At 39.4% G+C, this 10,912-nt stretch overlaps 1 protein-coding gene across 1 annotated transcript; it reads right to left on the minus strand.

Moving 5' to 3' along the window:
- Positions 1-4,866: 4,866 nt before the first annotated feature.
- MC4R (melanocortin 4 receptor) lies at positions 4,867-5,862 on the minus strand (the record flags this gene model as incomplete). The annotated part of the gene is made up of 1 exon (XM_080339567.1): positions 4,867-5,862. The coding sequence occupies one exon, from the start codon at positions 5,860-5,862 to the stop codon at positions 4,867-4,869; it is 996 nt and encodes a 331-aa protein (XP_080195693.1).
- Between the last annotated feature and the right edge of the window lie 5,050 nt (positions 5,863-10,912).

Genomic DNA, 10,912 nt, shown 5'->3' on the forward strand with positions numbered 1-10,912 from the left:
AACTGTTGCCTACCATGTTGAACCAGATGCAGGTGCCAAGGTACCAGCAACAGCAGCCGCGGGGGCTGCCGGGTTGGCCCCTGTGAGGAGCATCCTGTTCTGCCCTGTGCTGGGCACAGCCAGTTCCAGCAGCTCCAGCGGCCCCAGCGCAGGGCACAGCTGAGCCCCTCAGCCACGGATGGGTGCCTCGGGGAAAGCCTGGGGAAGAAAGGGCAAAATGCTGTCCTGGTGTTTTAACTCTTTGTTTCCCACTAACTGAATCAGTAAGTAAATATTCATTTTAATTGGTCATGAATTAGGTTCATTATCCTCAAATCAAGCCTATTTCACCTGTGATGGTAGTTGGTAAGTGATATCCTTGCCTTCACCCAGACCCACAAGCTTTCTCATTCCTGTTCTTCTGATTTTCCCTCCTTGTCCCACCAAGATGAGGAGTGAGCAAGCAGCTGGGTGGGGGTTTTGCTGTTGGCCAAAGGCAAACCCGCCACAAAGGCTGTGTGGTGAGTATGCCATGACTTGGAGAACTCAGATTAATGGCAGTCCAGAAATATAAAAATACAGAAATATACCAAGCGTAAGGGAGAACAAGTGAAACAAATGAACAATGTTTGCAAGGGATCAAGTGAGTATAAGCAGAACTGATGAGTACATTTACATTACAAATGCAAAGAGGACTATTTTAAATCCATAAATCTGAAAGTTTTTTCTTCTACGAACAGAGTGGGCAAAAATATGAAAAACTGCTAGGACAACAAAACCATTTGAAACAAAAAAAAAATCCAAGCATGGCCAATTCATAACATGGCTTATATGACAGTAGCCATAGTAGCAGTAGACAGTTTCTGTGACATATAAAGTCTCCTTTTTTTTTTTTTTATAAGTGAGAAAAGCACTTCATCCACACTAGGATACTTGAGATACGATTTAAGGGATTGGAATATTAATTTACAATCTGAAGTAATTTCTGGACAAACAATGAAAATTTCATCCCAAAAGGTACATCTTCTGAGAGCTCCTTCCAGTGGGACTGAGACTGCAATTTTTGTTCAAGCCTATAAGCAATACAGTATATTATAACTAACATCAGGACAAAAGTTCTCCTTCACCAGAATTCAGCTTGAGAATAGAGGAGCCAATGAACACATCGTAGAATAGGATCAATTTAACAACAACAAATCCATTTTAGAATTACATTAATAATGTGTACTCTGCACACCTATTAAAGGCATAACCGAAGGCTGCACATTCAAGAACACGTGAGTCCATCAGTGTATTTCTCCTCACTTCCAGATGACAGTGTATTTCAGTTGTAAAGAGGATCCTGGATCATCATTCAAAATCCACTCTCATGAGACCAGCTGCACCCTTGTAAGTGTTTTTGGAGTTCTTCACTTTGTTCAAAAACTACTTTAAAGCTAAAGAAACATCCTTCTTGAAGAAAGACCTTTTCTTCAGAAGTTTTGTGTATTATATTACAGCCAGTTATTGGGAAGGGGTGGAGAACCCAGCTCAAGGAAAGACTGCTTTCTAGGAGGCTGAGCAAATCCATTAGCCCCTTTTCTCCAGTAGAAGTGAAAATGTATATTCTTACACCTGTAAAGTGGAGACAAAGCCATTTCCTTGCCGCAGAGGAATGTGCCTTGGTTACAAAACATGACTAAAATGCTGAGTGCTAAAGTGATTAGGGACCCACATATTTAAAGAAAGAAATCTCATTTTCTTAGAAGATTTTCAAATAGAAGAACAAAGCTCCAGCAAATCGAGTGTGGAATGTAATCCTCCACTGTCCCCACTCTCCAGCAAGCTAGATGAACTTGCTTATCTTTCACAACACCAATTTCTATGACTCTTTTCTGGAAAGCTGCCAGAGCTATAGGCAAACACAAACTGATTCAGCTACTCAGAAAGAACAGAGTATCTGGGAACAGGAAAGCTATCTATGTAGGAGGCTTGCCAGCAATTTCAATAAATTACACTCTGAGAGATAATATCATGAAATGAAAAAGTCCTCTTCAGTTAAAAACTGTTTTCAAAAGTATGTATGTACATTTAGCTTTATAAAACAAAGACAGAAGAGCTGCTAAGCCAGCTCAGAGTCACTAAAACTCTGGAATAAGCTAGTTTTAAAAATTAGATTTCTAAATTATATTTAGATCATAATGGGGTCACAACTGTCTTGATAAGTCTTAGTCAAGAAATACACAATGGTTTTGGAAACCACAAGAAAACCATTGATAAAAGCCTCCACACTAACAGGATACAAAGTAATTGTTACTTCTCTTCCCCTTGAGTTGCAAAAGAAGTGAGACTGTTAGTTTTAGGAATCAACTAGAAGGTCAGGAAGTAGTTTACTTCAGAATTCAGATGTGCTTAGATTACGTGTCTGGTCCTTGTATAGCCTAAGGGGAGACAGAGAAACTTTTGAGGTAAAGTTCAGAGTACCTAAGGTAGTAACTTGCTCTCTTTCCACTGGAGCCCCTCTGCATCAAGGGTCTACAAAGGGAATATCTGGAGCCAAATATCATAATTTATCGTCCTAAAATAGCTAAGAAAGCCAAAAATGATCAAGTTATATTTGTGTTCTGTTCAAACTGACATCAGCAATTTCATGCATTATCAGCAGAGCATTTTTGCAGAGATGACATATCTTCAGGGAGCAAGAAAGACCTTTAATAAAGTCCATTGGACTTTTGGATAAACTATTAATTTAAATACTTTTTTTTTCCCTCTTCTTATGTATTATTGAAATGTTTATAGTTTCATCAAGAAGAAAATAAGTCAAGTTAATGTAGTAGTTTTATTTCAACATCTTCCACACAGCAACCGTTGTGAAGTGGCAATATCAGTTACTAAAGCTACGAGAAGGTAACAGGGTGTGTTGCAAGAAGTGTGGTGGATGGGGTAGACCATCTGCAAGATTAATGTGTAGGAGACATGATTTTTCTCCTGCTGGTCTGCCAAGGGACTTCAATGCACAAAGTCAAATTATCTTCTTACTCTACCTGTAAGTAGAATGAAATTAAAGATCCTGAGACCCACCTTAAATCCTTCATGCTCTTTGACAAAGGATCAAATGTTTTCACAGTATTACAATGTCCTGAATATTTACCCACAACTGAAAGATCAGCTTTTGTCTGGAGAAGTATTCCAGGCAGCAAAAACTGGGTGCTCAGAAATACCTTTCAATTTTGTATCTTTCTTTAATGAGGGAACAAGCAGTTTGAGGTAACAAGCTGTTTCCAAGAAAGTTAATAGGACTGCTCATCCAACTAATTCACCACTCACCTTGGTAAAATCAGGCATCCAGGATTAAAACCTAAATTATTATTTACATTCAATTCTGAGTTTTTAAATCAGAACTTTTCAGGTGTTTTACCAGTTAACCACTATGTTTTTATGCTTTCTGGGAATAAATAAATTATTTTTTTCTATACCCTTAAATAGAAGCTGATATTGTCAAGGTGTTAAGGGATACCTTCATGGAATCCCGTGTACTGACATTTATACTTTAAACACTTCCAAAGTGCTAAAATCAGGGACCTGAGATCCCTATTATAATCTGTGGTGTGCTTTTTAGCATGAAACTGAGGACACATTAAACAGCTGCCTGAAAAGGTGAACTGACTTCAAGCAGTAGTAACACACAGGGCTGCCAGATACAGAGCACGGGTTTAGAGACTTGTCAGCCAGCATGCCTTCCATGTGATAGCATTGACCCCACAAAGACCAGATGCTTCGGAATATGATCTGAAGTGCTCAAGTCAAATTCACATGTGCCTTGACTCTGTAAGGATCCTGGCAGTGGATCCCATCTGCTAACACCACACCTCAGAGTAGAGGGCAGCTTGTTTCTGACAAGGATGTATTTTCTTCGGAAGCACAGAGGCCTTGTTCCCACACCACCTCAGAAGAAGGAAGGACTGAATGCTCAAACTGAAGTTCCCTCTTCATCTTCATCAGGTATATCTCTCAGTGAATCTTTACATTGGTGCTGGCACTGTCAATCTTAAAAACATACCTGCTTCATAGCTAAATGGAGGGTGGTAGTCTACCTGGATGTCAGTTTAGCAAATATATCCAGGGCTAACAGATGCTCCATGAAACAATTTCAACTTTGGAAAAAAAAGATACTCTCACACATTCATCAACTATCACCTTGGGAAAAATAAAATAAAATTTAAAACAAAAAACCAACCAACCAAACAAACAAAAAAAACCACACCACAACCAAACAGGAAACCCGAGCATTCAATTGTCTCAGTAACAGGCATTTGAAAAATCTTGTTGTTGTAGGCAAAAACCTTAACAAAGAAATAATTGCTGCTTGTGGAGTAGAAGGAAAAGGGTTCAGAATGAATGAACACAGCTTGTCGGTTGCAGTAACCTTTATGAAAAACCTGCTTTCTAATTCCAGAGAACCTCTGATTCTCTAATAGAGAAGCATATGCTCTATTTTAAGCTAGGTAGAATGTAATGGATAGCTATGATTACTCCAACAGCATAAGGAACAGTATCAGCCAATATGTACTGTAAGCCAGGCAAGTTATATGTTTTGTCAGCAATTAGAACATACAGCTGCTCTTGTTTGTATGTATTTCACATTCATCATTACATTTATTTGCTTACTTACAAATGGGTATGAAGTGTTACTTCTCTTTCCACACAAATAAATTACAAACTGTAGATAACACAAACATTCTACAGAAATATGAATTACATGTGAATGGGATACAAGGATGAGAAGGAGGGGAGACAGAAAGAGGTGCTCACTCTTAAAGATTTAACCCAAATTCTGCTGAGAAAGAGAGTCTGAAGGCTTGGAAATCTGTGCTGCATGTGTCTTACACAATAAAGTATCCACTCAGTTTAATATTTGCCAGGAAAATCACAAAAGCCTCTCAGGCTACAGCAGCATATAATCTCCTTGAATGTTTTCCTGAGCTCCTGGCTCCGGAATGCATAAATGAGTGGATCGATGATGGAATTGCACATGATGAGGATAAGGTAGAAGTTAAAGTGGGACATGAAGCACACACAGTAAGGGTTGTAGGGGCAGGAGATGTAGAAAATCAGATGCAGGAAAAATGGTGCCCAGCACACAACAAAAACTCCAATCAGGATGGTGAGAGTGATAGCCCCTTTCATGTTGGCCCCTTGGCGAATAGGACCAGTCCCTGGAAGAACAGCAATCTTTTTGATATGCATCCGAGCCATCATGAACATGTGGACGTAGAGGGATGCCATGAGAATGAGCATAGTGAAGAACATGCTGATAAGGCAGATGATTACAACGCTGCTGTCAGAGTAAATGATGAACAAAATGCCTGAGACTGTGCAAGCAGCCCATATGCATGTGATGATGACCCCTACACGCTTCACTGTCATGATATTATGATACTGGAGGGCATAAAAGATAGTAAAGTACCTGTCCACTGCTATTGAGAGGAGACTGCAAATTGATGCAAGCAAGGAACTGCAAATCACTGAGTCAATGACATTGTCAATGTTTATGGTAAAGCTCTGTGCATCTGTGTCTGTATTGTTTAGCAGCGTGATGACAATAGTTTCTGATCCATTGGATACACTCACTAGCATGTCAGCCACTGCCAAGCTACAGATGAAGAAGTACATGGGTGAATGAAGGTTCTTGTTCTTGGCTATTGCCGCAATGACCAGGACGTTCTCCAGCAAGCTGATGATGCCCAGAGTCACAAACACTTCAGGGGATACAAAGAGTTGCTCGTAGCAGCCTCCGGAGGGGTGGCCCTTTGTATTGGGCTCGCTGGGAGCTCCATGCAGTATGTAGCTGTGGTTCCAGAAATGGAGAGGCTGGAGTGTCCCACGGTGCTGGGTGAAATTCATCTTATGGAGAGCTCTTTTCAGCTTCGTGCTTTTAAAACTCCTGTTCCTTTTGCATTCCTTTGAAAACCTTCTTTGGCTTTTCAGCCTGGGAAGAAAAGAAAAATAAGCCAGCACTGAGGCAGGCAGCAGTTCAGAACACTTTGACTGCTGTTACAAAATATGGTTTCAAACTCAGAAATGCTGGTTTGCTCTCTCACAGACGCAGTTTCTGAATCATCATCACCACATTTACTTTGGCGATCTATATCACAGAGTCCCAAGAGCCTGTAAGTTTGCACCAGATTCTCCCCTATGGTCAGTTCCTGTTAGTTCACTGGCATGCTGCAAGGCTTTTTTTGTTCCCTTCCATTAAGAGAGGCAAACATAAAATGCCCAAGTGGCTGCTGCAGAACAGAAACTAATTTCAAACTGCAAGCACCAGTCTCGCTATCAGACAGTGCATGCTGGCTGCCTGTTTTATGGTGTGTGAAGGAAAAAATATTCAAGGCACTCTCCGCCTCTGCTTTGCCTTCCAGCCAATGGGGCTCAGGAGCTGCAGAGAATCGAGGGGCTGCTGATTCTGAAACATCACAAGGCACAGTAGATTCAGATGCAGCATGAGCTACCAGTAGTTACAGGAGAACAGACAGGCTACCGGAGATTTGTTTCCCTTCTTTAACTTCTCAAAGTATTTTAATACTGATTTTTGATTAACAATCTTACAGAACTGTACTAACAATCTTACAGAATTCCTGCAGCTTCACTGATAGCTTTTTATTTTTCAGACTGTGATTTACTGTGATTTACTCTTGCCCCTTCTGTGGCACAAAGTTACACTGCCTTGTATATGTGGTACAATAGGAAAAGGACAAGGGAGCAAGAGAATACTTATTTCATTTTAGTTCTCTCTCCCAGATCTCCCTTGCATTGCCAGCTTTTCGATGCCTCAGTTGTCCATTTGCAAGATGTGTTGTTGCAAGGTTGTATTATATTCTCTATTCTTCTTATATTTTTTTAAGAAATGGAGACCATCTAAGTACCAAAACTAGAACAAGGAGCCTAAGTCAGAAACAGCTTAATAAACTGTCCTAAAGAAAGTATTTTTTCTTGGAAATAGCCTTCTTCATTGTCTTATTTACAAGAAGGAAAAAACTATAGAGTTTATAGCAGAAGCCCTGTTACCATCAGGAATTAGGATGTTGGGCAGATAAATAAAAATCTGCATTTAGAACAGATAAAGGAAAGCAACAATAGACAAAGTTGCAATCTGTAAGAAATGGGGATCATACAGTGGTAATGACACAAAGACACCAATAAAACTCCTAAAAGTCCATCTGGAGGGATGTCCCTGTGCTTACCTAACATGAGCTGAAAGTCAACTTGTGTGCAGTCTGCCAGGGAAAGCCCTTGAGAAGGAGGAAAAGAATGCCAAATGAATATGAAGAGACAAGAACAGAAGTTGTTTTGCTGTTTCCTCTTCAAGCATTGCAATTGAGGATTGAAAAAAAAAATATAGTGAACAAAGTCTAAAGTATAGGTGTATTTTAAAGCTATGAAAACTATAGGAAAGTCAGTCACTATACCTGAGAGTAATGTTTGCAAGAAAGTTGTTTGAGTGAACATTTCCAGTCAGCTACCAGAAAAGCTACAGAGGGGTCTGTATCTGCCAGAAGAGTCTATTTTCTTCAACCTCTCAAGCTTTTTTAATCTTCTATGCATCAGCATGTTTGTGGAAGGACAACTATCTGTATTCAACACCCCAGCACCAGGGCTGAAGTATGACTTTACTTTCACATTTGGATTTGCTATAGATCTATTATTATAAAGACTTGTATCAGAAGAAAAGCCTCAGCCAATTATTACTGGACCTTTCCCTAGACAGTTTGTTTCATAAAGCTGAAACATAAACACCTAAGACAAAATACCTTGCAGCACAGAAAATCAAACACTTATCAGTTTGGAAAACATCATTCACCAACAGCATCCTTGCAGTGGAGAATAGCTTGCAGAGAGGATGAGATTTACTTTGCTATGAAGATATGATGCAAGACAGGATTCCAAAAGATTTATTATCTAGTTGCTGATCCCTGGGCCAGTATACATTAACTCCTGCCACAGACAGGATTTGCATACCTAACCCTTAAGGACATAGCTATGATGTAAGAGTGAGAAAACTTACATGAAGACTGATGTGGGAGAGCAGTGTTTCCACAGGCAGGTATTTTTGTAATTTTCTATACCTGCAGCCAGAAATGTATAATCTTCAAGTTATTCTAGGGAAGCAGCCACTCAACATCCCTTCCTTCATCATCCCTCTCACTGCTGAAAGTACACACAGCACAGGGATCTCTCCCCTTCACCTACTTAGGTGGAGCTAAAGCAGGAGAGACCAGCAAGAACAAAGAGAAGCAATGTCCAGAGGAAACTGCCTTGTTTGCTAGAGTTGTCTGTCTGTCTATCCCTCTTCTGGCTCTTCTCTTTCCCTGCACATTATCTCTGTTCTCATCCCCAGTTATCTTTCCATTTACTATCTCTCTTCACTCAGAAGCTATCCAGACAATGCTTCATACTTGTTTTTTCTCTGGACATGGACATAAAAATGCAACATTGGTTGTAACAAAGGAAAGAAAGACACTTCTCTTCCACCCACAGCTATCACTCATCTCAAAATTTATACTTCTGTTTTGCCCTCTTGGGGCAGGGTTGCTTGGGGGAGTTAGCTATTCATATTTGTAGGATGACGGTATATGACTTAGAGCAGTAGACTTATGGTAGCTTAGCAACTCAGTTGAAGCACTGAAGAGGTGATATACCGTTAGCCTGCTCTGACTAGAAGGTAGAACTCATTCTATGAGCACTTTTTTAAAATTGGAGATGTATGTACATCTAAATACTTCTATGGTAGAGGACAGATACATGCTTCTGGCTTCCACTCAATGAAAACAAATCGTATAATGTTAAAACAGTTCAAAGGATTCTAGCTCTTCCATGCCTTAAGATGTGTCAATATTCCATTTTTTTCCTAGTCATAGATAGCAGAAGCATTGCCTCCAATACATTGCCTAAACTGTTTCTTAAATTTTAAAAACTAAAGCTGAGCTAATATTTCTTCTGAAAGCAGTGACTAGCAAGCTTTTCTGTACCATGGAAAAACATCCATGGCCACATAAAACTATAAATTGATAACAGTGATATATTAATATGAGCTCCAGATCTTAAGAGATCATAAGAGAAATAAAATATCAATGAGGACTTGATACCTGCCTCCTCTTTCAACATAATTAAGAGTCATATAATAAAAAATATTATTTTGGCGCTCTTTAGAATCCTTATTTTAAGACTACACAATTGCCCCAAGTCCTATGTTCTGTTACCAGATATCCCCAACACTCACCCTCCAGATAAGGCTACAGCCATCTCCACCTCACATTTTGAAGAGTTGAATTATTCTCTGACAGTTGCTTTTGAAAATCAGAAGAAAGCATTCACTGAAATCAATAATAAGCAGATAAAATCCCACTGGCGATTCAGGAAGACTGATAGAGTCATGAGCAGGCTGTATTATGGGAGAAAAAGAATGGTAGAGAGGGTTAGCATAGGTACCTTCCCTGTCAGATGCGCAGTCTGAGGTCTCTTTGAATCCCATGTCCATGTTGCTCAAGCACAGAACTGATATTTACCACGTCAATAGCTGTCAGTGGAAACAGAGGAGGGGTTGTGAGAAGCTGAATAGAAGGAGGAGCCAAAAAACCAGATTATTAACACTTAATCGATCCCTCAGAGTTATGGGAGTGTGCCGGTACTGTGCAAAGGGTGCTGCTGCATTTACATGCACAAGCATAATTGAAAGAAGTTTTGATATATATGCTCAGATCCATTTTTTGGTGCATTCAAAACCTCAGGTCCATAACACAGTAGAAAGACTATAGTATATTTTATCATGATGATTCTGAAATATCAAAAGAGACAGGCAATTAAACTTCGAAAGCTTCTGTGGGATTTTAGTCTGCATCATATCTCCATATTACAGCAGAGGCAAATTCTGCCTAACACTCAAAATACTCACCAAAAGTGTTTCAAATAATGTAATGTGCTTTTCCATCCTACCCCCAGATGTTATCAGAAGAAACATTTCTTTGATTCTTTCTAGCTTCTGTAAATTGGCATAGGATCAATATGGAGACACTTGTTCTTGTATTTGGACTGGTAGTTTTTTTAAGTTGATCAGTGAACATACAGGTTTATTTTCTAGCAATTCTTGTACAAGTATGGAGAGACAAATCAATATGGAACTATCATAAACTTCAGATTCTGCCCTAGGATACATAGGAATACAGAGGAAAACTGGCAGTGGTTTTGGATGAAGTAAAGGTGATGTCTGTTGCAGATAGAAAAGAAAATCCACATGGTAGAAGGTATAGAACTTGAGATGTCTATGTGTAATGTTACTTCTCGGAAAAAAAAAAAAAAAAAAAAAAAAAAAATTTAGACCAAATAAATTATTCTTTGTACTTATATAAACAAGTTCAAAAAAGAGGTAATGAATCAGTGTGGGAGTCTTAGTCAATCAAGAATAAACTGTGTAGTAAAGCTTCTATTCGGAGTCATGGAAATGTTGGTTGGATTGGATTTACACCAGCTCCTACTTGGAGTGAGATTGCCACCAATATTGGATCAGATCATCTGTAGCTTTTTTAGCTAAGTGTTGAAAACTTTCAAGAATGGACATCCCACTACCTCCCTGCATAACCTGTTCCTGTTATTCCTTGCTTTTCCAGGTAAAAAGTATTTCCTAATCTGAATCCCCCAAGACTAGGTTTCATGCCCTACAGGAGAGGTAGAGGGATCTGGACTGGTAAAGTTTTTTTTGAGAAGGAAGCTAAGAGGTGATCTAATAGCAGATTAATCTAATCTAGTATCTAATGAAAGACAAGGTATAAAGGTTATAGGGATAAACTCCTCTTGGTGGTGCCAGGGAATATAACAAGAAGCAGCAGTCACAGATTATGGCTTGGGTATGTAATCTAAATTCCTGCCCATTGTGACAGCCCTTTGATGAACCATCTTTGAT

The sequence above is a fragment of the Nesoenas mayeri genome (genome assembly GCF_963082525.1).
Source record: "Nesoenas mayeri genome assembly, chromosome: 2".
In the NCBI taxonomy this organism is placed as follows: Eukaryota; Metazoa; Chordata; class Aves; order Columbiformes; family Columbidae; genus Nesoenas; species Nesoenas mayeri.